Below are 26849 nucleotides of genomic sequence, written 5' to 3' on the forward strand. Positions count from 1 at the left end.
ACTACCCCATTTTATAGAGGAGGACGCTCACTCCAAGACACCAATGGGCTTCTCTAAACTGGAGCAGCAGAGGAGAGGTGAGAAGCTCACTTTGACTTCCAAACCAGGCCTCTCCTAATGGCACCTCACTGCCTCTGGCAGGAGTCCTAGGGGCTGAAGGGATTGGGAAGTCTGGAGTCCTTACTTTATTTTCAAGGTATCTGCAAGTCAGTAATTGTGGAGCTTCCAGAATCCAAGTGGCTGGTACAAAATGGAGCCTAGTTTGTTAGAATGAAGGAAGAGGAGGGTTGTCATAGCCTGGGGTTGAGTAGGAACACTGAAAGGAGGGGAAATGTTTTAGAAGAAGGATGCACTGAACAAGATAAGAGACTGGATGTGGGAAGGGAAAGAGTAGGAGCATTGAAGATACCACCAAACAGCTGAGAATGGGAGAGAAGGGGTACCATGGCGCCCTTGGCTGAGATTGCTGGGAGCACTTGCCTGGGGACTGATTGTCATGGCATTCACTGCTCAACTCCTGAAAATGCATTTTCTCTAAACATAACTTGCATGTCTCTTGCTGGACAAAACTAAACCAACACCAGAAACTGTCCGAACCCAAACGGTTCGCCTGGCCTGACTCTCCAGGAGGTAACTCCAGTTATCATCAAGCCCATTCTCCAGTGTTGCCTCTTTCAGCATCGTTCCCTCGCCCACCTGGAAAACAGCATCTTGTCCCTCCAGCCCTCGTCCCACTTCTTTTCATCATGTCACTCCTATTTCATGAGTAAAAGACCAAGGGATCTATCAGACTTGCAGATGGGGTTTTGCTTTTCTTTCCACATAGTCTCTTTCTCACTTCAATTATGAGGCTGACACTGATGAAGAAAGAAGGCAGCCAAATTCTGGATGGAACTAGGGCTTGGCAGGGGCCAACAACTCAATGGCCTACATCTTCCTCAATGGCCCTGCTGGCACCAATTGGCTCTCCTTCCTAGCCTGACACTTCCACCATTAAAGTCACTACTAATTCAGGAGGGTGAATAACACTGATGGAAAAGAACATGGGCTTCATGGCAGAGACCTGGCTCAGGTCTCAGCTCTGCAAGTCCCCTGCTCTCTCTGAGTCCTCCTTTTCAATCATGACCATGGAGGGTAATGATCTTCGTGGGGCTGTTGGAGGATTACACACTTATCACACATACACAAAGGGTTTAGCACAGCCCTTCACGCCTCATGTTAAGTCCCTTGTTTGCTCGCTAAAGGGAGCACTCATTAGGGATCTGCAATACTGTGGGAGGGGAGGGGGCTCTCAAGATCCCCCAGGCTTCATCATCTTCGTGTTGTCATGGTTGTTTAATCTGTACTTCCATAAGGATGAGGACAGAGGGTATGTTTTCCTCCACTGTGTCCCAACTTCCAGCACACAGTAGGCCCTCAAGCAATACTTGCTGAAAAGCATCCGCTGAAGAGAAGAGAAACCCAAGCCTGAAGGAATAAGTATAGGAGCGGTAGACTTCAAGGTCATTCCACACCTTGGAGCGTGGAGGAAGCCACTGGCACAGTCACCAGAGCGACCGGCCTATGGGGACAGTTCCAGGGAGGCCTGGGAGGCTGGGACAGGTGGACAAGGCCCTGAGGCAGGCATGGGAAAAGCCTACTTTACACTTTGTTCTGGGTATCTGGCTCAGCGAGATAGGTGAAGAACAGTCATGCCTCAGTTCCTCTTACTCAAAAGCTTCCTAGAGGCCTGTGTGAGTGATCATTTATTCCACAAATATCTATTGTCCCCACTGTGCTGAGTGCGGGGGTTACAGTGCTGAGCAAGATGGATGAGATCCCTGCCCCCATGGAGCTTATATTCTAGTGAGTGAGGCAAACAAGAAACAAGCAAGTGCTTTTGAATGAATAAGATAATGTTGGATAGTGACGGGTGCTCTAATAAAATGAAACAAGATGCTGGGGCATGGCAGGTCAAGGGGTTTAGATGGTCAAGGAAGGTCTCACTGGAAAGGAGCAGTTCCAGCTGAAGGATACTTTGACTGTTTTTCAAACGAAAATGAAGCTATAACAAAGCCCTAAAAGAACCCAAAGAAGCCAGCCAGTAATGATTCCAAAGAACAGCTCCGGGTCAGTAATTTATCCAAAGGAACAGGGAGTTTGTTTTTCACATATTTCCAAATGGGAGGAGTTACTCTGTGCACATTTATATAAGTAACTTTTTAAACCTCAAAGTCTTTTTCCCATGCGGTGGGCTACAAGAGGTTACAGTCAGCGTCAGGGCAGCTGGATTGTCCAGCCAAGACCACCAGCCAGGTTCCTCACTGCTGTTCCAGGGTTCTGAGGTGGATCCTGCCCTTGGGTCAGAGAGAGTGGCACCACCTGTCTACGGGGAGTCGGGAGGGGCCATATAACAACTGCAGGATGAACACTGTAGGGGACACTCACCACACCAGAACTGAAATGGCCATCTTCATGGCCAAACCATGCAGACCACTGGGATGGCTCCACCACCCTGCCTGGTTGGGTGGTCACCCCTCCTTCCTCCTCTTTACTCCCATGGAGGGTCCCTCCTCTGTTCTAACCAGAAGGACCCTTCCCCATCTATCCTCCAGTTGCTTGTGAAGCATAAAAAACATGGAGATAGATGATTCTGGGCCCCTCAAAATCAAAATTCAGGCACTTTATAACTCTTCTAGGTCATCTTCTGGGAGGGTTTCCCTTGGTGAGACCTTGTGTTAGGAAAGTCTTCGAGAAGGCCCAGGAAAGTGATTCTAAGGTAGAAACAGGATTCAGGAGAATGAATTCCCAGCTTGCCATGTCAATAGTGACAATATCTGAGTCTATACCCAATCACCTCAGATTCTGTACGTTGCACCTTAGCGCAGGAAGTTAGCCATGACACGAGGAGTTTCTCACACGGCCCTGTGTCATCCTGCCCAGGGATGATGAGTCAGGACTAGGCAAATGCTCAGTCAGGCTTCTCCCAAGATGCCTCAGGAGGTGCCCCCAGAAGGGAAGCAAGACCCCCGAGGGAACACATTCCATGGATCAATGAAAAGCCGGAAGCAGGAAAGGTTTCTACAACTTTGACAGAAGAAAAAAGCCCTAAGAAAATCCTCAAGGAACTAATTAGCCGAAGAGCACATAGAGTTTATTTTCTTCATAAGTTTTCAGAAAATCGCTTAGAAACAATACTCTTCTGCATTCTGACCAGTCATCATTCCATCAAAAGCCCCAAAGGATAGAAGAAGAGCCTTTACTGTATAACCCGATGGCCACGCGCAGGAGCAGTGGGGAAAGGCAGCAGCATCATGTGCTTTCCTCCATGGGCTGGGACTCTAGGCCATGGGGGTTCAAATCCCAGCTCTGCCACGTGTTAACCAACCCTGTGCAAGTCTCTTAGCATCTCTGATCTTTGGTAAAATGGGAATTTAGTGTATCTATGTCATAGTATGTAGAGGGGGGAGTAAATGAGTTGACATAGGTAAGGGGCTTAGAACAGAGACTGGCACCAAGGTAGTGAACAAGAAATGGTATCATTCTCTTCCCATCCCTAACTCCCCTCAGCAGTAATACAACCATGCCGAGAAGCAAGGTGGGTCCTGACAAGAACACAACACCAGGGACCTGGGTTCAAATTCTGCCTTTCCTCTTACTGATTATATGACTTCCATCAAGTTGTCTCAGCTCCCTGATTGTTTCCAGGCTTTGTAAGGGTGAGGGCTAACCCACGTGATGCACCTGATTCATAGCGGCTAATGGCAGCCATCATTGTTCTTTTTTTTTTTTTTTTTCATCATTGTTCTTAATGGAGCCCACAGATTGGTTGTACAGGTTGTTTGATGAAGGGGTGGGGAAATGACTTCTAAACCAGTTTTTCAGGCAGCTTCTGGGAAGACAGGCAATGCAGAACAGTGTCACAGGTAACTGACAAGAAAAGAAAGCACTCAAAGTTCACATTTGACTAAAGTCTCCCTGGGAATATTATTTCATTTGAGATGCTTATGATATGTCACTTCAATTTTATTCATATTAGTTGGCCCTGCAGCCTAAGTTGTTCAGGGCAGCACAGCATCCTGTGGTTTATGCTGTCAGGGTTTATGCCCCTGTGACTTTGTTTTTCAACCCCCAGATACACAAAATTTCTCTTTCTGGAGTTTGGGGAGAAAAATCAATTTGAGAAGCTGCTGTCTGTAATATCTCTTCTTTTTGTTTTTTTTTTTGGCCACACCACAGGGCAAGTATTGTAATATCTCTTCTTTTATGCTTACTATAAAAACCTCACTGAAAATTTGAAACAACTGATAAGTCATTTTAATTCATATGATGGGAAACTCTTTAGAAGGATAGGTTAATTTGGCCAGTATTTTTAAATCCTTAGATATTTGGACTAAATATTAGCATGGTTTTTCAAATTTGCATATGGTTTCTACAGCCATTTCACAGCCATAAAGTCTGCAATTAATGATGGTCAGGGGAAAGGCTCCTTTAACATTTCTGAAGCAGATCCCTAGACACAAGGACCGGAGCCAGGGCCACACTTAGGGAAGAACTTTCGATGACTTCCTTGATTTGCTAACTAACTAGACCTTTCCCTTCTGATGTCAGCATGGCAGTGTAAAGTAGGCCGCCCTTTAGATAGCATGCACAAGAGCCAAGTGGAAGAGCTCATTTTTAGAAGAAAAAGGGAGGCAGATTATTATTTAATCCTTATTACTGAAGTCGAAGGTAACATGACTTGTTATTGATTGATTCTGAAGTAAATGACCAACCATTCACCCAGCCCAGAACATCCAAAGGTCAGATGAGAAATACAGGCCGCCCTCGGTATCCTGGGGTTCTGCATCTGCGAATTTCCACCCGTAGTTAGTTGAATCCGAGATCACGCAGTGCGGACTGTACTCAGCCATTTTACCTAAAGGACTTAAGCATTTGCGGATTTTGCTATCTGCTGGGTGTTCTGGAACCAATCCCTGGTGGATACCTAGGGACGACTATACATTGAAGAAGAGGTGTCAACCAGAGCAGCTTCAAAGGCCACAAACCCCAAGGTTGGCTTGAGTTCATGCCAGCCCAAAATGAGCAAATAGGATGGTATGTGGCTGGTTATGCTTCTGGTGTGGAAAGGAAGTTACAATTCCTTTTTGGTAATATGGACATGATAATTCAAGAAATATAAGATACATGTGATAAAATTTCCAGAAGTTTAAGATTGTAAACTCTGCAAACTTGAAGATAAGCTCAAGTATGTGTTAACTGACCTGTAATTCCAAAATTAAAACTAAAGTTATTTATTATTTTCTTCCACCAAACAACAGAGGTGACCTCATATTTACAAGAAAGTTTTCTTGATGTCACGTGAGCATGATGGGAAGTTTCTGGTAACCAATCTGAGGGAGCAAAGTCATCTTAATATATAATATTCTAGCCTGGAACATATCCCTGTTGAAATGCATGTGGGCAACTACTAAGGAATGAAAAGCAGAATATAGAGCTATCTGTTTTCTAGAAACAAAAAACTTCAGCTTAGGAAAACAATGATGACAGTATCAATTTAATGAACTCAGATCCTCCGCATACAACTCTTTGAGGATTAAAAAAACAGTTGTCTCCATCTTACAAGTGGGGAAGCTGAGGCTCAGAGATGTTACGCCAATTGCCTAAATCCTCACAGAAGTTAAATAACAGAGCCAGGAATTTGAGCCCAGCTCCACCTCTCTCCAAAATGTGCTCTTAAAGCCTTGCATGTTCCTGTTCTGCTAAACCGGTTCCTAATTTTCTTCTCCTCTTCCTCTTGCCTGAGGGTGAATGTGCCAAAATCCAGTGGCCTAATCTTTTTTTTTTTTTAATATTTATTTATTTTATTTATTTTTATTTTATTTTTGGGTCTTCGTTTCTGTGCGAGGGCTTTCTCTAGTTGCGGCAAGCGGGGGCCACTCTTCATCGCGGTGCGCGGGCCTCTCACTATCGTGGCCTCTTTTTGTTATGGAGCACAGCCTCCAGATGCGCAGGCTCAGTAGTTGTGGCTCACGGGCCTAGTTGCTCCGTGGTATGTGGGATCTTCCCAGACCAGGGCTCGAACCCGTGTCCCGTGCATTGGCAGGCAGATTCTCAACCGCTGCGCCACCAGGGAAGCCCCAAGTGGCCTTATCTTTAGTCAGCTCTTCACACCCAAATTCCAGACTGTCGCAACTAACTGCAGCCTGGGCAACATCTCCAGCTGGATGGCCCTCTAACATCTCAAGTTCCACATCACCAAAGTGTCGGCATCATCTTCCTACCCTTCTCCAGCCTCTAAAACTCAGCTCCTCCTTTGGAATTCTGGGTTTTGGGGGGGCTTTTTGTTTTTTCGTTTTTGTTTTTAATGGCACAGCCCTGCTCTAGGGGTTCTTTGAGAACCTCCCTTGCTGTCCTTCTCCCCCATCCCCACCCAGACTTCTCCCAGGTCCTCCCCCTCCTCCCCTCTAATCTCCTAGCTTTGAATGCTGCTTTCCTCACCTCTCCCCTCTTCAGTTGGTGTTCCACATGTCTTAGCTTTCCCTCTTTTAACTCTATACTTCCAGCCATACCTGCCCCAGATGAATCTCCAGTCATTCCACTGCCCCACTCAAAAACCTGTACCTCTCCCCTTTGCTTATCCCCCCAAATATAAAGTATTCACCCTTGCCATTTGATGTTCCCCCAATGCACCCACAATTTAACATCCGCAAATGTCCCACCACTACATTACTTGAAGTAGTCCAGGCTTCAGTCAAACTGAATGAGCAACTTCTCCAGAAACACCTTCCTACTTTGTACATTTCCTCACACGATGGCCCAGCCTAAAATGCTCTCCAGCCATCAAGCCTATGAGCATCTTTTCCTGACCATTGCAAATGCCTATCTTGATACTCCACAGTCCTCTGCATCCACATCATATTTTTGGTACCTCTAGGAAAGTATCTTTCAGATCTCTATTGTTTTATAATTCTATACTTGTAATATTTTTCCTACAGCATAAGCTCTGTATCATTCTCATCTCTCAGTCTCTTCTAGAACTAAAGAGACAGAGAGAGAGAGAGAGAGAGAGCTCTCCAGGCTCTACGTTTAAACTCCTGATCTGTCTCTGATGAGGAGTCATGGCTGAGCTCCATAAACTGGTTCCGCAAGGTTCCTGCAATCTGCAATCATCTTGTCCCTCTGGCTAGATGCCCTTCTAGGGCAAGTCATCAGCACTAACAAGTTATCTGCAGGCATGCTGGCCTTTTCATCCAGGATATCGAAGTCATGAGTGTAATCTGGAGACCTACGTTGAGATCTTGTCTTATTGCCCCCTGCTCAACTACACGTGATACTGAGACAGTCAAACTTATTTTCCCACAGGAGTACTTAATGTCCAGGCTCTAGTCCTCCTCTGGCAGCCACCCACATGGCCATGCATCAACACCCATTTCACAGGTACAATGCTGTTTGAAATAGTCAAAGACCAGTGGCATGCCCAAACATATGGGAAATGTCAAATAGCTCATGATATGTCCATGCAGCGGAACACAATGCAGCAATTAAAAAGGAGGAGGTGGATTTACATGTCCTAACATTGAAGGATGTTGAATATATATATTGTTGAACAATGAAAGCAAACTGCAGAAGAATATGTTAAGTGTGATTCCATTTTGTTTGCTATGTACAAAGAGTCATATGGAAATATGTATCCATGTATAAATTTATATTAATATAAAGAAGTATCTAGTATAACTGACTCACTTTGCTGTACACCCAAAAACTAACAACACAACATTATAAATCAACTATACTCCAATTTAAAAAAAAGACATTAAAAAAAAAAGAAGTATCTAGTAAAATAACCAGTACATTATGAATAGTGGATACCCCAGGGAATGGGTAGAGGTGGGTTTCACTTTTCCCGTTGTACTCTTCTGAGTGGTTTGAATGTTTGTTGAGTGCAACTTATTAAGGAATTTATAATTATAGCAACAACAATATTTTTTAACCTGGTATTTACAGGTACCTAGTGTAAAAATATACGTAATTTATATAGCCAACATTAGCACCCTTTGTCCAGGTCCCACTATCAAAATCCCACTACCTAAGGTCCCACTATCTGACATTACTTAAAAGGTGGGAAAGATGCACCTCAAAGCAGATCTTGTGTTTCTGAGTCTCTTTGGGGTTGTGAAAGGTGCTGACACATTTTTAATTAATACAAGACATGACAAGCACTCTTTTTGAAGAAGCCCCCTGGTTTTCAAAGGCAGGTAAAGCTGTTAGGACACTTTTACTTATTGTAAATTAAATTTGAAGTAAGATTTTAATTGAGTGTTTTTCCTAAAGCACAGCCTCCTTAGAAATGTATTAAGAGGGACCATAGGTGAAATAGTAATGGAAACACCACCTTCCTAACGTACTGTCCCACTCCCTCTCCCAGCAAGGGCCGTCCCTGCTTGACATCTGAAAATAAATGTGATGATACACTCCTTCCTTAACAGTTAGCTCGGATAGATTGGGAGTTTGGGATTGACATGTACACACTGCTATATTTAAAATAGATAGCCAACAAGCACCTACTGTAGAGCACAGGGAACTCTGCTCAATACTCTGTAATAACCTAAATGGGAAAAGAATTTGAAAAAGAATAGATACATGTATATGTATAACTGAATCACTTTGCTGTACACCTGAAACTAACACAACATTGTTAATCAACTATACTCCAATATAAAATAAAAATTAAAAAAAAAAAAATAGTTAGCTCTACCAAGCCATACTGTGGGACCAAAGGCAAAGAGCTGACCAGAAAAGGAAACTAGGTTGCAGGGGTTATACTTTTTCAGATCAGCTAAGAGCACTGTGCACAATGTTTAAGGTGTTCCTAAGTGTGGGAAATATTAGGAAGGAGTGTGGGCAATCTGAAAACCCAGGCACCCTTCAGCTACAGTGAGGGCCAGTCTAAACATAAAATGCTCGTGCACACCAGAATAAACCAAAGGGCACTTGTGTTACTTACAACAAGCCACACAAGAAGGTACTCTCTGAATCCCCGTGTCCTGTGATTGCTTTGCTAAACACAACGTGATCTGCGGACCAGCAGTCTCAGCCCCACCTACCACAGAAGAACGTCTTAGAAATACAGCATCTCAAGTCCCACTCCAGACCTCCTGCAGCCCTGTGCACACCAGCACTGCTGCCCCTGAAAGCTCTGGACAGAGGGCCTCCTCCCAGCCTCCTCCCAGTGGGGGTTCCACCTACTGCTCCTAACAGGACTTGTCTAGGGTCAAGGAGATACTGAATTAGAAACCTGACTTGGGACCCCAATTCCAAAGGGAGTGAAGGAGGTCAAAGAAAAGAAAGGGAAAGGAAGGCACCTGGGCCAGCACTTTCCTGTTTGAGGCTAGGATGGGTATGGCAGTCAGGCCAGGTGCCACCTGGCCAGCCAATTTCATCAGGAGGAGGCCAGAGGGGTGCTAAGGCAGGCTGCTCAGCCCAATGGAGCAGGCTGCAGGATGGATGCAGCTGTGGACTGTGAGACAGGCCCCCAGGTGGGAAGCTTAATGGAAGGGGGAACTAGGCTTGAGTGCGGCTTGAGCTTCTGCAGAGGGGAAGAGAGAGGGAGGGAGGGAGGGAGGGAGAGGGAGAGAGAGTCCCAGATGTCAGACAGAGAGACTGACAGCAGGGGCAGAGGATCAGACATCGGACTGCCCGGCAGATCCCCTGCCAGAGAGAGAGGACGCGGCCAAGGTGAGGGGTCGGGGGTACAGAGGCCTGACTCACAGGTGCGCGATGCCCGCCTTGCGCACGGCGGTGGAGATGGCTTTGACCGCGGTGCAGAGCGAGTTGAGCAGTTGGGTCATCTCGCCTGTGCCGCGGGCCTTTCTGCCCTCCTCCATGACGAAGCGGGTCAGGGTGACGATATTGGTGTCGAAGGCCGCCTGGTCCGTCATGCTGTGGCCGGGCTGCTGAGCGCTGGGCGGCAGGTGCAGGCGGAAGGACGCGGTGGGACGCGGCTGGAGCGCAGACCGATGGCCTCTGAGGGTCAGCACCGCTCGGAGTGGGCCTGGTCCCAGCGGGGTGTCCCGCGGAGCCTATAGGCGCGGGTTACCGCCCTCCGCCTACAGGAACACCTCCACGCCCTGGCCCCGCCCCTCCAAATGCAGCCCCGCCCACTCCGCTCCCCACCCCCATCCCCCGTCCGGGATCCTCGTCCAGTCTCAGTTCCTCCAACAGCGGGGCTGCCCCCTCCCCCGCGGCCCACCGCCACCTCCGCTGTCGCCGCGCCACGCCTCCTCCAAGCACGGCCACTGGCATGGTGGAGCGCTGCTCCGGGCCACCTACATGGTCTTTTTCAGTCCCCACAACGACCCTGCCACAGAGGTGCAATCATGATTTTCCCCCCAAGATATAAAACGTAAGTTGGGAAGGGTAAGCGTGGTGCTCAGTGCAGCGCTGCAGCCCAGCTGCTCCCGGGTTCCGGCTGGCGGCTCTAACCGCTGCGATTCCCTCCCCCACCGTGGCCACCTGCCATCTGCTCCCTGCCCTCTGTCCACCCCTGCTTGGCCTGTCACCTGGCTCTTCCGACCAACTTCAGGAGACGTGGATTCCCTTGTTCCTTACCTGTCTGATGGCCTGGTTTGGGATCTTAATTCAGGCCTCTTCTCAAGATTCCTGTAATTTGAGAGCTGTTGGGGACCTTCCTTTCCAACAACTGCATTTTGCAGAGAAAATAGTCACAGACACAGGGAAGTGTCTCCTGGATACCATACTGAGGCCAGGGGCTCTGAGGCCACATCTTGACTGCTTTGTAGGCACATTGCTGCAGTCCTAAGGCAATTCATACACTGATTCATAGAACAACATTTATTGAGCACTTACTGTTAGTGAGGCAGTGATTTGAGAACTATCCCCTGTCTCCTTGTCACAAGTAACAAATGCTTCAGTTTGATCAAAAGTACTTGGTGTGGGGACTTCCCTGGTGGCATAGTGGATAAGACTCCGCGCTCCCAGTGCAGGGGGCCTGGGTTCCATCCCTGGTCAGGGAACTAGATCCCACATGCATGCCGCAACTAAGAGTTCACATGCCGCAACTAAGACCCAGTGCAACCAAATAAATAAATAAATAAATATACATATATATATATATATATATATATATATTTTTAAGTACTTGGTGTGTTCGTTGGCTAAGCACCCCAAAAGATGGACCCACTGAGTCCAGTGCAATTTCTGGCAACTCTGGTAGGACATGTGCCCTGACCAGGGACAAGGGGAGCCGACCACACTGGAGTGAAGTAGACTTATTCGCTTCTGGTATTGGTCAGATCATCCGGGTTCTCTTGGTCAAACATTGTTCTTCTGGGTATTTACTGGTTCAGAGACTGCTCGCCCCCTGGATTTCTGTGGGCAAAGTGGTCACGCGAACGACTCTGTTCAGTGCTAGTGTTATCGAGTCCAAGCTCGCTCTGCTCGCCTAACGACAGGCCAGTGAATCGGAGAGCTGTTGAGGCAAGGAATACGACTTTATTTGGAAAGTTGGCAGACCGAGAAGATGGCAGACTAGTGTCGCTGAAAAACCATCTTATCAGGGTTTGGATGCCAGTTTCTTTTATCGCACACAGAAGGGGAGGAGATGAGGAAGTAAAGTAAAAAGGCCATAAGTTTTGCCAATATCCCCTAAAATGGCCAGCCTCAGGGAGGGGATGTGTTAATTTCTTCTTTCTTGCAGCCATCCACAGGTGGGCAGGGTCAGATTGTCTCCCTGTGAGCTGAACAGAGGCACTTCAGTTTAACATTCAGGCAGAGGGGCACGGTTCCCTGAGGCAGGCCATTTGTATGATTATAATAACAAAAGCGATGAAAAGCAAAGGTTAAAGTCAAAGAAACAGATCAAACATGGAATCCGATTTAGCTCTTCCATGTTATTACACCAGCAGACTACAGAGGGTGTGTAGAATTCAGGACTGGTGCTATAATAGGTAGGGATATCAGGATAGCCTCACTTTTGATTAAAGCAGAATTTGAGAAGCACACAACTGGGCTTGGGTATTTGATTTCACCCTGGGTTTGAGTCCAGGGGTTCTGATTTCTGTAACTGGGAGGTTGCATTCCTGCCGGTAAGGAACCACAGGTCTCTGTGAGTGGGAACTCCATTCCTACTATTCTGGGAGGTTGCATTCCTTCCTATGGGAAACTAGAGACCTCTGGGTTTAGAATCCACCTTTTCTGTGACTGGAGGCGGGCGGGGGTTGAGTTCCTTTTTAATAAGAAACAAGAGACCTCTGGGTGCAGGGAACACAGGTGCAAACAGGGTCCCTGAAATCACTCTTCCAGATGGCAGAAACTTACTGTCAAACTTGGATCTGATTATCTTATCTGTTTAAAAAAATTAGTTGAAACTGAGTTCCTCCGCGACCTTAGAAAAACTACTTTTGATCTTGGATGGCCTCGGCCTGCAGCGGCTTGAAGCAGGATTTCGGTTCCTGGCCAGAGACTGAAGTCAGGCTGCGGCAGTGAGAGCACTGAGTTCTAGCCACTAGACCACCAGGGACCAGTGGCCATTGACAAGGCCCTGGCCCGTCAGCTGTGCAGAAATGAATTTCCACATAGACCCGGGAAGCCGTGAAGCAAGTGAAGTGTTTATTAGGAGGAAAAAGAGTACAGTACTTGTGGATAGACACACGGGCGGGCTCAGAGAGAGAGTCGCGCCCTCATGATAGAATCTCTTTTATGGGGCATTTCTTCTGGGTTTCCTTTGACCAATCATCTTGCTTTGCCTGGTTCTGAGTCTGTATTTGGTTTATCTCAGGGTCCTCCTATGTGTGCATGTGCATCTCTTAGCCAAGGTGGATTCTAGCGAAGAGGCCTATGGGTAGGTTGGCATCACTTACTGTGGGATGGTGCCCCCTCACTTTTTGACCTCCAAGGAGTCTTTCTGCACACGTGTAGTCAGGAGGGTCTCCTTGACTTCGAGAATGAGGAATATGTGGTCTTTTGTCTTCTATCTGGGCAGGGTCCAACCTCCTCTCTCGATTGTCCTGTTATTGATATTTTGGAGTTTCTGTCCAGAGGGAATGAACTCCAGCTGCTTACCCTGGGGCCCAACTATCTCCTGCCTCACTTTCAGGCTCAAGATGAGCAAACTCTGGTATCTATAACTCACGTTAGTCAGCCTTTGAGAATGGCTGCCTCCCTGTGGTACATCAGAATGGGAAACAACATTTCTGTTCCCAACTGTAGTCCATTGGAATGTATTCTAAATTGGAAATCTTTTGAGTATCAACCCACGTGAAAAACCAGATGGCGTTTCTCAGTAATGCTGCCTGGCCCCAATACTTGTTAGAAGATCAAGAAAAGTGGCCAGAAAATGGGTCTCTAAATTATAACACCACCCTGCAATTGGATCTTTACTGCAAAAGGTTAGACAAGTGGGACGAGATTCCTTATGTGCAGTGCCTTATGGCACTTTACCAAAATAGGGGCTGCAGCAACGCCAAACGCAGCCCAATCACCAGATCTGGAGACCAGCAGCGGGAGGGGGAATTAAAAACAGCTGTCCTTCTTTTACACATCTAGTCTTTACAGGACCAGAGGTCCTACAGAAACAATCCAAAGCCTACCAATCCTTTTACGACTCCCAAAACCTCCCCTATTCGTCTTAAGAGGCTTATAAGTATTGAGAAATTTTTTTTCTGGTCTTAAGGTAACACAAGTTTCTTCTAGGAGGAACTTGCATTTCTCCTCTTAGGTCTTCTCCAAGCATTCTTATCTAGGCCATCTTTAAAATGCAAATTTCAGGAAGGTAACTATTATCAAAAGAAAAAAAGAAAGAGGGGGTAGGTAATTCGGAACTTGACTTGTCAAGGACAAATACAAATCTTAAGTGTCGTCTCTATAAATATTAGTAAAAAGGGGTTAACCATCTAAACAGGTGACCTTCATTTGTTCCATTTGCCAGAAATGCAATTTGAACCCAACCTCTTTTGTAACTGATGAGTTTTGTACTATTGTACTGGATTCAGGGCTGACCCATGTGCCAAATGCTGCAGGTGGGCCCAGCAAGATGAGAGCTGAAAACTGACTGCTGAGTTCAGCCGTGGGGACCTTGGTGCTGATGATTGTGCCCAGGGTTGTCAGGTGGAGGAGCACTGGATGAGGTAAGTTGGTGGGACCACCAGGAAAGACAGCTACTGACTCCTCACATAGCCCGAGGCGAGGGGGGGCTGATGCCACCACAGACAGCAGGAAGAGCAGACCCTTGAGGACCCAGTTAACTCTTTGCTCCTTGGGCAACTTTTCAGGAGAAATACTGCAGAGAGCTAAAAAGGGGGGAGGGCCTTGGAAAAGAAATATTTCCTTAAATATAAAATTTGAAGTGTAATGACTAATATTTTTGGCCTAGCAACTAGTTATAGCAGCTCTATTCAAGTGTTTGCCCATTTATGTGTCAGACATTTAGTCCCTGGGGATCTCAGATTTGCTGGGACTGTAAAAGTCCAGCCCAGCCCTCCTGAAGTTTAATCCCTTGGAAACCATCCCTGGTAAGAGGTGAAGCACTCAGGATTGGGGTTGGGCAGGCCTGCTGGATTCCCAGCTCCAGTTCTCCCCAACCTGGAGACCTCAGCCAGTTACCCAATCTTGCTAAACCCAGTTTATCTGTTGGTAAAGTAGGATGGTTGTTCCAGCTCAGAGGGGTGTCATGAGCAAGACATGATATGATGGCAGAGTGCTCAACTCCCAGCCGGACACAGAGGACACACTAAGTACATGGAAGAGACCTCTGTCTAGCTCAGCTATTGATCCCTGTCACCCACAATGAAGGGACGCCCACTACTTACAAGACAAACCATCCCCTTAGACATAGGCCACTTTGCATGGTGGTCAGGTACACAGACTCTGGAGCTAGATGGCCTGGGTCTGAGTCTCGGCCTTACCCCTTACTGGTGGTATAGGCCTGTGCAAGTTACCGACCTCATTGAGCAACATTTTGTTCATCTGTATATTGGGGCTAATGACTGTAGCCACCTCATAAGATTATACAGTGAGGCAGGTACAGTGTTTAAGAACCACGCCCAACCTATAGTAAGTACATGCCATGTAAGCTTTGTTATATGAGTAGTGACAATGTTACTAAACTGAGGAAGCCAATACTCAAGAAAGTGTTGGTTGGAAAGGAAAGTTTGCTGTACTCAGGAGGCCAGCAACCTGAGGAAAAGGCAAACTCATGTCCAAGAACCAACTCCAAAGATTCTGCTTGACCATGAAAGTTTTTAAAGGAAGAATCATTTGGGGAGGGGTTCAGAGTCTTCATTATCTTCCACTGTGTGCAGACTTTCTTCTGATTGGTTGGTAATAGGGCAGTATTTCAGGAATCTTGGGCTCAGCCTGAAGTTACCACCTTCCACCCGGGTAGGGGCCTTAGTGCCTGCAGAAGAACTCAAAGATATTGTTGTATACACTACTTGAGAAAGAACCAGGACGCTGCCCCATGGCTGCACTATTGTTTCTTGACTGCTCCTCCTTTGTTTCTGCATTCCCTTCCTTCCATGATTAGCAACTATTTGAATCTGCCCTTTGGAACTCAGGGAAAGTCTAGAAGGCTGAATAAAACCTATTTCCTACAAACTAGAGATGAGACATGGAAAGAATTTGTACCCAGAGAGCCCTTACAGGGTCCTGCTCCATTTCAACAACTGTTGTTTTCATCAGAACAGAAGAAAGTTCCCTTGTCATCAAAAAGGGGCTGAAGGGACTTGGGAATGGAGACTCAGATTGTACTTGCCTGTTGTGCAGTTATGTCCCATCCATCATGTCGTTGACTGTGACTAGCTCTTTTCTGGGTCAAGATACATAAACGCATCACCCGGGTGTTAGCCAGAGTCAGGAAGGTGCATGACCAGAGGACAGTGGACACCTCTGCACATGGGATTTCTCCCTGTGCTGCAACAATTTCTCCTCCTCACACATCACAAAACACATTCACCTCACACAGTACTGCAGATTTGCGTAGTGTGTGAGCCATTAGCAATTTTGTTACAGCTGCGCTGAACCCATTGACTCCTTGAGACTCCTTCCCGCACCATGCTCCATTTCTATGATGGCTCCCCCTCTCCTGCTCCACCCCACTCCCCAGTGATCCATTCTCCTACCTAAAAAATCAGCTTTCTTTTCTTACCCCTGCTGATAGTAAACAGGCTGATTATTGCAGCAGCAGGATGGAGCTCATGGTGCAATTGCAGGAGAGGGCTCAGCCAGCCCTGTGGGGACCTCTGAAGCTGGGGTGACCCTTCAGAGTAGTCTGTAGCTGGGGCAAGGGGGCCAGAATTTCTATCCGTGTGTCAACCTGTCATTGGCTCTAGGCTGCTGTGGGAAGGGTCATGATATAGGAGAGGTAGCTTTCTTCTGCCCAGGCAATAGTCCCAGGAGCTGGAGAACAAGTTCTTTGACTTCAGTGAGGAACCAGGTGAATAATAACCAAAGAAGTCTAGGAACTGGGGTGAGGCAAGCGTCTCTCTGCAGCTTTCAGTTTTCTTTTCCTCTGTGTGTCATCACTCAGACACTCTCTCCCCTTGAAGGAGCATGGATGGTCAAAGGCATTTCCAGACCTATGTTCTGCCAGGTGAGCTACTCCCCACCCCCCGGTTCCAGCAGAAATCCAATGTTGAACTCTCACTGGTCCAGATAAGTGATCATTCCTCAGCCAATGATTGTCATTATTGGGATAACACTGAATCTCCTCTAATCTATAAAAAATGTAAATAATTATAAACATTAGCATTTTGCCTGTTATACAGGTTCAATGAAATCATGCATAAAAGCTTAGCTCCTGAAAATTAATAGATGCTTAATCTACTGCTATTGTTAGGATTTAGATAGGTATTGAGGGTTGATATCCAGGATGGAACATTCTGGAGTTAAAAAGAATGAGAAATAGCATAGGAAAGCTGAGTCAAGTTTGAGGGACAGTGAGCCAACCAGATTGACAAGGTGGAAGGTTGTGATGAGAGAAGAATAGTGGAGAAGCCTGGAGAGTAGATTGGCTGAGACTATGGAGGGTTTGAACATGAGAGTAAGGCGTTTGAATGTAGTTCTGGAGGCCATTGCCACTGCAGGTGGGGTCTGGTCTGCAGTGTTCATTACCTGTCTATGATAAGTATAGAGATTGGGAGTAAAAAGTCACAGCAGTTTGACAACAAATGTATGTCTAAGGAACCTAATAATAAATAATTGGGACCTGTATTTTATGTCTTTTTAATCTCATTTTTCTTGAAATTCACTTTTATTGTATTCTACAGAAGCAATGACCCATGATGGATTGGGAATGTTTTTTAAAACCAGTCTTTCACCACAAATAGTTGGAGAAGCACCACTGAGGACGGCAGAGGACCTTCAAAGTTTTATGACAAATGACATGTGACAAGATCCTACTTTTCCTAGATGTAACGCTTGGGGTAGATTGAAGTGGAGAGAAAATGGAGAAAGAGACACCAAGTGGGAGGCTCCCAGGGCCGTCTGGGTGGGAGCCAATAAAGGCCAGTGGGAGCAGAGATCAATATTCTGTTATAACCTAAATGGGAAAAGAATTTGAAAAAGAATAGATACATGTATATGTATAACTGAATCACTTTGCTGTACACCTGAAACTAACACAACATTGTTAATCAACTACACTCCAATATAAAATAAACATTTAAATGATGAAGTCATAAAAAAATAAAAAATTTAAAATTTAAAAGACAAAACTAACAAACAAAAACAAACCACTCACAAGACTATCACCTGGAGATTCTTTTAACTAGTGGAAAGTATTTCACTCTGTGAGTATACCAAAACACTTCTCACTAGACTCCTACTGATGATATCCATTGAATTGTTACTGTTTTTAAAAATAATAATGGGGACTTCCCTGTTGGCACAGTGGTTAAGAATCCACCTGCCAAAGCAGGGGACACAGGTTCGATCCCTGGTCCAGGAAGATCCCACATGCCATGGAGCAACTAAGCCCGCGAGCCAAAACTACTGAGCCCACGCACCGCAACTACTGAAGCCCCTGCACTCTAGGGCCCACGTAGTGCAACTACTTAAGCCCATGCGCCTACAGCCCATGCTCCACAGCAAGAGAAGCCACTGCAATGAGAAGCCCACGCACCGCGATGAAGAGTAGCCCCTGCTCACCGCAACTAGAGAAAGCCCGCCCACAGCAACAAAGACGCAATGCAGCCAAAAAAAAAAAAAGTGATAATAATAATGTATGATGCAGTGATATATATTCATGTACACCAAGTGTTGCCCGTATGTCCAAATCTTTCCTTTTAATAAATTCTTCCAAGTGTAATTTCTCAAGAAAAAAAAGAAAGAAAGAAAAAAAGAAAAAGGGCATAATGGAACATCCATGGGCTGGGTTTCTTGAATGTGTCTTCACTGCCTGTCATCTGATTTAATCCCTATGACAATCTCCTGAGGTTCTTAGCTCCATTTTCATAAAGCTTAGACAGGTTTACTGTCCAGCCCAATGCCATACAGTAATAAGTAGCTGAGTGGGGATTTGAACCCAAGCACTAAACATACTGCTTCTGTATCATGGGATGAGACTAAGAAGGAAAACACCCAGATTCCAGGACCAACTCTGCTAGAAACCAGCTTATCTTATGAAAGTCACTTAATCTCTTTGGGCCAAGCTTCCTTACTTGTAAAATAAGGAGGTGAAACTAAATGTTTTTGCAAAATTCCTTCCTTCTTTTACATTCTTTGACTCTGAGTAATAATAATAGCTAATGTTTGTTGAGTTCTTATTAAATGCCTAGCATTGTGCTAAGTGTGGTTTTAAACAAATTATCTCATTTGATCCCACACACCCTTATGAATAAATGCAGCTATGATTCCACTTTGACAAATGAGGAAACTGTGGTTTGGAGACATTAAGTAGCCCTCCCCGAGGTCACACAGCTGAGCAGCAGGGTTAGCAGGTTCTAACTCAGAGAAGCTGCCTCAGGAGTCTACTTCTTAGCCTGTCAGGCTTCCAAGATCTCTGTAGCCCAGTTCTCTCCTGCCTCAAGCCTGGGCCACCTGCTGTTTCCTTGCCTGAAACAGTTCACCCCTCTCCCTGAGCTCACTTGTCCCTGGTAATTCTTGGCCACCAGACAGGTCTCTGAGGCCCAGCTCCCCAGAGCTGGGTCAGCTACCCTCCTGTGGGCCCTCACTGCCCTTTGGACCTCCTCCATCATCTATTTATTCCAGTGCTCGGTACCTTTTCTGCCCCCCACACTGGGCTACAAGCTCCAAGGAGGGCAGGAACTGCCCTTGCTGCCCCAGGACATAGAACAACGCATTGCATCGTACTGTAAAAGGATAATGTTTTTACTTAGATCAGCACTCACTGAGGAGATATCAAAACGGAATGCTGCTTCACCTCAACTCATTCTAACTGGCTGAAGAGACCCAGGATGCTAGACCCATAGTAGAACTCACCGAAGACTCTTTTGTGACCAATGAACAAGGGACTTTTTCTAAGCCATCCTATCCAGGGTACATGCTGTCAATCCTCAATTAGCATAGCTACCACGAAACCTATTTTTCCTAATTCCTAAAACAAAAAACCCTGAGTTTTCTCCTCCCAGAAAACAAGTGAGTGAATTTCTTCACTTGCCTGACAAGTAAATAAATTCAGCATTATTATAATTAGTAGTAGTAGTAGTATAGTTAATGTATGTATGGCTCTCTCTGATGGTCATTGTATTATTCTTTGACAGCACATAGTAAGTGCAATAAATATTTGTTGAGTGTCATAAATACAAATAACTGTTGCATCAGGTGAGGAATGATATGCACATGGATTCCTCAGGAACCAGGAAGAAGGCAGAATCACTTCTCCATGAGGTAACTGGGGAAGCGTTCACAGAGGAAGTGAGGGGTGAACTTGGGTTTGGTAGTCATCCTCTACTTTTTCTTAACCTACTAGCCTCTTTGTTCCAGACTTCCTTTTCCAGCATAGCTCCCACAAGGCATCATTTCATTGACATTCTTGGCAATATTCTCAACTCCTTGCCCTCCTGTATTTTCATCACCTCTGCCAGGATAAACCCAGCTATTTGCTCTCTCCGTTGATCACTCCACTGGAGAAAGTCATACCAACTGGCTCACCATAGATTCATAAAGCCATACTTTGCCCTCAACACTGTTGGACATTTCTCCAATCAATTCATCCACCTATTCTCAAACCTCCAGCCCCTCACCTCCAACTTTATTGATTAAATAAAAGCTTTAGGTAGGAGCTCTTCAACTTCTGCCTAAGTGAGAAATCTAACTACATCTGCCTCTAATCTGACCGTCCTTCCTTTCTCCTAAAACCAATCCTGCATCTGAGCCTTGGAGCCCATCTGTTTGCTGTCTCAGCAAACCCTACCCCACTGTTGAGTGTCTGCTTCTTGTTCATTCAACTACCTCCTCTCAAATGGATCTGTCTTATTATCTTATTATGTTCAAATCCTTCACATCTTAAAAGGAAAACAAACAAAATCCTTCCCTTGCCCCCCTTACTCCTCTCCAGCTACCATTTCACAGTCAAGACTCTTGAGAAAATGTAAAAAGGGTCAACGACTATAAAAACTTGCTCCATTTTCACGGCCTATTGTGGGTTAGCTTTGAACCCGATTTGCCCATTGAATAAACCCTCGCCAGGGTCACTGATGACTTCCATGTTGCTAAACTCAGCATACATTTTCAGTTCTCCTCTTGACTTCTCAGGAACATTAGACATTGTCGACTGCTCCCTTTTTCTTTCAACACTCTCTTGGTTCCTTTGTCACACGCCCTCCTGCTTTGTCTTCTACCCCTCTGGAGCTCTTCATGGACCCTCTTGGTAGTAGTCTCCCAAGGCCAGCCCATGGCTTTAATTACCATCTGTTTTCTAATGGCTACTAAACTCCCATCTCTATCCCAGATCTCCCCTTGGAGCTCCAGATTCCTACGTTCAGTTGCTTCATATTTTCAAAAAGACCCCATTTTTTCTTTTTAGAGAAGTTTTAGGTTCACAACAAAATTGAGAGGAAGGTATAGAGATTTCCCATACACCCTCTGCCCCACACATGCACGGCCTCCCCATTATCAACATCACTCACTAGAGTGGTATATGTGTTACCAAGGATGAACCTACATTGACACATCGTCACTCAAAATCCATAGTTCACATTAAGCTTCACTCTTGGTGTTGTACATTCTATGGGTTTGGACAAATGTATAATGACATATATTCATGATTATATTATACAGCATATTCTCATTACCCTAAAAATCCTCTGTGTTCTGCCTATTTATTCCTCCCCACCACCTTGACACTGGCAACCACTGATCTTTGTACTGTCTCCATAGTCTTGCCCATTCCCCAAATGTCATAGTTGGAATTATACACAACGCGGCTTTTTCAGGTTAGCTTTTTTCACTTAATAATATTCATTCAAGTTTCCTCATGTCTTTTCATGGCTTGATAGCTCTTTCCTTTTTAGTGCTGAATAATATCCCATTGTCTGAAAGAACCACAGTTTATTCAACCATTCACCTACTGAAGGACATCTTGGTTGCTTCCAAGTTTGGGCAATAATGAACAAAACTGCTATAACATCCTCTTGCAGGTTTTTGTGTGGACATAACTTTTCAACTCCTTTAAATGAATACCAAGGACCATGATTGCTGGTTTGTATGGTAAGTGTATGTTAGTTTTGTAAGAAACCACCAAACTGCCTTCCAGAGAGGCTGTACCATTTTGCATTCCCACCAGCAATGTATGAGAGTTCCTGTTGTTTCACATCCTGAAGAGAGAGGCAGAGGCTAGAGTGATGCAGCCAGAAGCCAAGGAACACCTGGAACCCCCAGAAGTGGTAAGTGTCAAGGAGTGTTTCTCCCCTAGAACCATCAAAGGAAATACAGCTCTGACAACCCCGTGATTTCAGATTTAGCCTCCAGAAATGTGCAGGAATACATTTCTGTTGTTTTAAGTCACCCAATTTGTGGTACTTTGTTCCCTGGCAGCCACAGGGAACTAATACAGGGCCAATTCAAATCCCCTGATCGAATTCCTTCATTTTACAGATGAGAAAAATAATATCTTAGCAAGTATGAAATGTTTCCACATAGCTGATCACATTCAATAATCATAGCAACTCTCCAAGATAGCGGTTGTTGCGCAAGAGGAGGGAACTGAAAGCAGTTCAATGATTCGCCTGATAACAAGCAGCTGAGCACTGGAGCAGCAGGTGGATTCTTCTTGCAAAGTTCATACTCTTCCCACCAATTCTCTCTGCCTGTGTCTCAGAGGGGTCCAACGACATATCCACATCACACAGCTGATGAGAGACAGTCTAAAATAGAGGACTTTTTTCCCTCCCATTTCTGCTCCAGGTACAATAGGCTGCATCTCAACTCTGTGGAACCATCAAGAGACTGGTTCTGCGGGATGACCTCAGAGCTCATAACCTAGATCCTTGGGCTAAATAAAAATTGATGTCTCCAAACAACAGGGGTCATAAGCTGCAAGTTACTTGAATGAATTGTATGGGCTGTTCATTTCTTTATGAAATATGCTTTAAGATTCTCCAAACACTCAGAAAGTCAAGATAATCAACAGCTCTCCCAGGCCAAGCAGGTTTGGGGGACCCTCCATTCCAGTCTGTCTTATAAAATATTTATGTGCTGCAAGGGGCACTACATCAAAGTCCCAATGGTTCTAATGGTAATGAGCGAACAATCCTGTTGAGCAAATAATCAAAGAACAATAACAATTGTTCTTGTGATAAAACCCCCTAGTTTGCAATTACTTAGCAGTTTAAAGTCACTTCGTTTGGGAAATTTTGCCTCTGAGAAAGGCTGAGGCTCTCATTCAGAGGCCAGTTAAATTAGGAGCAACACATTAGCTGGGGAGTCTTAATTCATTTGGGGTTATTTGCAGCTTTGATTATAATTCAGATACAGCCAGAGCCATCCTTTGGAACATTTTCTTGCCTCAGCGGGCACTGCAGGTGATTGGGTCCCCAGGAGATGCCACCAGCCAAGTGACCCAAGGCTGCTGTGTTACCAGATTCTGCTCTAGACCCATTCTCCCTGCTGCTATGGGAGAGTCACAGGAAGTGAGAACCCTTAATAAGATCTTTCTTCTGTAAAAACAGCTTTGTTGAGGTATAATTAACAGATAATAAAATGCATACCTTTAAATTAGATAAGCTTTGACATGTGTATATACCTGTGGAAATAACCTCACAATCAAAATAATAAACATATCATTGCTATCTCAAATTTCCTCATGCCCTTTACAATCTACCCCCCCAAAATACTCCCCCACGCCAGTCCCGCCCCCCACCTGCACACGTGAGAGTACACACATATTCAGGCAACCACTGGTCTGCTTTTCATTGTTATAGATTAAGTAGTTTGTATTTTCTAAGATTTCATGTAAATGGAATCATACAATATGCACTCTTGTTTTATTTTTTCACACAGCATAATTATTTTGAGATTCATCTACGTTGTCGCTAGCATCAATAATCTCTTTTCATCGCTAAGTAGCATTCCATTGTACAGATATACCACAATCTAGCTCTTCAGCTGTTGAGAACTGTGGGCTGTTCCCAGTTTGGGGCTGTTACAAATAAAGCTGCTGCAAACATTTGTGTGTACATATGCTTTCATGTCTCTTGGGAAAATACCTACGGGTGGAACGGCTGAATCATATGGTAAGCATACAGTTAATTTTTCAGAAATCTCCAAACTGTTTTCCAAAGCCATTGTACCATTTTGTCCCCATCAGAAATTTATGAAAGTTACATTGATCTACCTCCTCACCAATACTTGGTATGGTTGGTCAGTAATTTTAATTTTAGCCATTCTAACAGGTTGTATGGGTATTTTTTCTTAATTAATTTTATTTTATTTATTTTATTTTTGGCTGTGTTGGGTCTTCGTTGCTGCACGCTGGCTTTTCTCTAGTTGCGGTGAGTGGGGGCTACTCTTTGTTGTGGTGCGCAGGCTTCTCATTGTGGTGGCTTCTCTGTTGCGGAGCACGGGCTCTAGGTGCACAGGCTTCAGTAGTTGTGGCCGGGGGCTCAGTAGTTGTGGCTTGAGGGCTCTAGAGCGCAGGCTCAGTAGCTCACAGTAGCTGTGGCACACGGGCTTAGTTGCTCCATGGCATGTGGGATCTTCCCAGACCAGGGCTCAGAACTGTGTTACCTGCATTGGCAGGCGGATTTTTAACCACTGTGCCACCAGGGAAGCCCTGTATGGGTATCTTATTGTAATTTTAACTTGTGTTTCTGTAATGGCAATGATATTGAGCATCTTTTCATATGCTTATTTGCCAACCTTATGTCTTTCTCGGTGAAGTTTCTGTTCAAATCTTTTGCCCATTTTTTAAATTGGGTTGATTGTTTTTATTACTGAGTTTTGAAAATTCTTTAAGTATTCCACATACAAGCCTTTTATCAAATATATGATTTGCAAATACTTTCTACCAGGTTGTGGTTTGTCTTTTCATTCTCTTAACAGTATCTTTTGAACAGCTGAAGTTTTTAATTTTGATGAAGTCCTATTATCAATTTTATGTGTTATGGATTGTATTTTACTGTCATATCTAAAAAAAACTTTGACTAGCCCAATATCACAAAATTATCTTCCAAGTTTTCTTCTAGAAGTTTTACAGCTTTAGGTTTATCTTTAGGTCTATGATACATTTTGAATTAATTTTTATATGTGGTGCAAGGCATGGATCCAAGTTCAATTTTTTGCCTATGGATACCCAATTGTTCAGCACCATCCTTTCTCCACTGAATTGCCTTTGCACCTTTGTGAAAAATTGGTTGTCCATGTATGTGTGCATCTAATTTCTGGACTCCCTATTCTGTTCCATAGATCGATTTGTCTGTCTTACACCAATACCATATATTTTGATTTTTGTAGCTTTAAAATAAGTCTTGAAATCAGGTAGTGTTAATTGACCAACTTTGTTCTTTTTAAAAGCTGCTTTGGCCATGCTAGCTTCCTGCAATTCTATATGACTTTTAGAGTCAGCTTGTCAATTCTTACGAAATCCTGCAAGAATTTTTTTTTTTTTTTTGAAATCCTGCAAGAATTTTGATAGGCATTTTGACCCATGATTATAGCATAACTCTCAATTCATTTAGATATTGTTTCATTTCTCTCAGCAATGTTTTGTATTTTTTGAGTGTACCTGTCTTGCTCATCCTTTGTCAGATTTTATCCTCAGCATTTCATAATTTTTGACGCTATAGTAAATAGCATTTTTTAAAAAATTTCAACCTCTAGTGGTTTATTGTTAGTAAAAAAAAAAAGAAAGAAAGAAACTGGGGTTTTATATTAATCTTGTTATTGATCAATATATATTATTGGTCTCACCACCTTGCTATTTTGTCCAGATTTTTCCCAGGTGTTTCAGGTGGAAGGATACACCTAGTCCCTGCTACTCTCTATTGGTTTGGAAGTCCCAACACTCTCTTTGAAAATCCCTAATTAGAACACGGATTCCTTCCTTCTCCTACATGACTGTATCCCTTTCTGTTCATAGCACCTGACTGCCTTTTTAGTATATTATTATTATTATTACAATTTTTATCATTATTAAACTTTAAAATGCATTCTAATTTCCCACTTGCTGAATTACCGCCTAGGGCCAGGGCAGATGGCAGGCAACTGAGAAGAAATTTTTAGACCAAGAATGAGTCTTGATTTTCTATTGTTTTAATTCTCCTCTTACTGAAAATTCCTATAGGGTAGTTTTTCTCAAATTCTGAATCAACAGAGGAGTATATTTTAAAATATAGATTCTCAACACACCCTTTCTCCCACCCAGTGAATCAGAATCCAGGAAATCTGCAGTGTGTTTCAAGCCACTATACAGGAGCTTCTAATGTGTACCAAAATTTAGATGCCTCCATTATAGAGAATTCTTGTGGACCACCCAGCTCAGCACTTGGAAAATTATTAAGTTGTAAACCTTCTCTCCTCAGTATTCTTGTTCTTTGTTTTTTCTCTATACAGGTTCTTAGGTTTCTCAGTTCTCTCCTAGCAAAGCAGACTTCTGCAAATTATTTTCAAGTGTTGTTTTAGGGATATCATCTTGGCATGCTTTCTCACACTTCCTTCCAAAAGAAATTACACAGTCAACAGCCCCTCCTGCCTAGGAGGCCCTGTGACCCTGCCTCCCACCCACCCAGCCACAGTTTATTGGTTCAGGGTGCATATAACTAAAAGTCAGCCTCAGGCTGACTCAAGTAAACTGAGCAGTGGCTGTAGTTATGGCCTCCTGCAAGAGCAGTGTCAAAGCTGGGACAGTGCAATTCCTGTGCTGTCTGCGAAAGGTCCAGAAGAAGGTAATCCATAGAGACAGAAATCAGATTAGTGGTTGCCAGGGGCTATGGGGAGAAGGAATGGGGACTGCTTAGGGTTACAGGATCTCTTACGGGTGATAAAAATGTTTTGGAACTAGACAGGGGAGATTGCACAACATCGTGAATGCACTAAGTACTACTAAATTGTTTACTTAAAAATTTCCACTAAAGAACAAAAGGCAGAGGGGGCTTCCCTGGTGGCGCAGTGGTTAAGAATCCGCCTGCCAATGCAGTGGACACTGGTTCGATCCCTGGTCCGGGAAGATCCCACATGCCGTGGAGCAACTAAGCCTGTGCGCCACAACTACTGAGCCTGTGTGCCACAACTACTGAAGCCCATGTGCCTAGACCTGATGCTCTGCAACAAGAGAAGCCACTGCAATGAGAAGCCTGTGCACCGCAACAAAGAACAGCCCCTGCTCGCTGCAACCAGAGAAAGCCCACGCGCAGCAATGAAGACCCAACTCAGCCAAAAATAAAATATATAAAATA

At 44.6% G+C, this 26849-nt stretch overlaps 1 protein-coding gene and 1 long non-coding RNA gene across 2 annotated transcripts in view; one reads left to right on the plus strand and one right to left on the minus strand.

Annotated features, from left to right (window-relative positions):
* FBP1 (fructose-bisphosphatase 1) overlaps positions 1–10055 on the minus strand; it is a 26573-nt gene extending 16518 nt beyond the window's left edge. Inside the window, exon 1 of the mRNA XM_061199300.1 lies at positions 9751–10055. Coding sequence (XP_061055283.1) covers positions 9751–9920 — 170 coding nt within the window. The 5' untranslated portion in view covers positions 9921–10055. The remainder of the gene's footprint in view (positions 1–9750) is intronic.
* Positions 9659–17279, plus strand: LOC133097445 (uncharacterized). The gene is made up of 3 exons (XR_009702009.1): positions 9659–9717; positions 14019–14126; positions 17265–17279. It is a non-coding gene; the product is annotated as an uncharacterized LOC133097445 (long non-coding RNA).
* Positions 17280–26849: the final 9570 nt, after the last annotated feature.

The sequence above is a fragment of the Eubalaena glacialis genome, chromosome 9, assembly GCF_028564815.1.
Source record: "Eubalaena glacialis isolate mEubGla1 chromosome 9, mEubGla1.1.hap2.+ XY, whole genome shotgun sequence".
NCBI classification, from domain to species: domain Eukaryota; kingdom Metazoa; phylum Chordata; class Mammalia; order Artiodactyla; family Balaenidae; genus Eubalaena; species Eubalaena glacialis.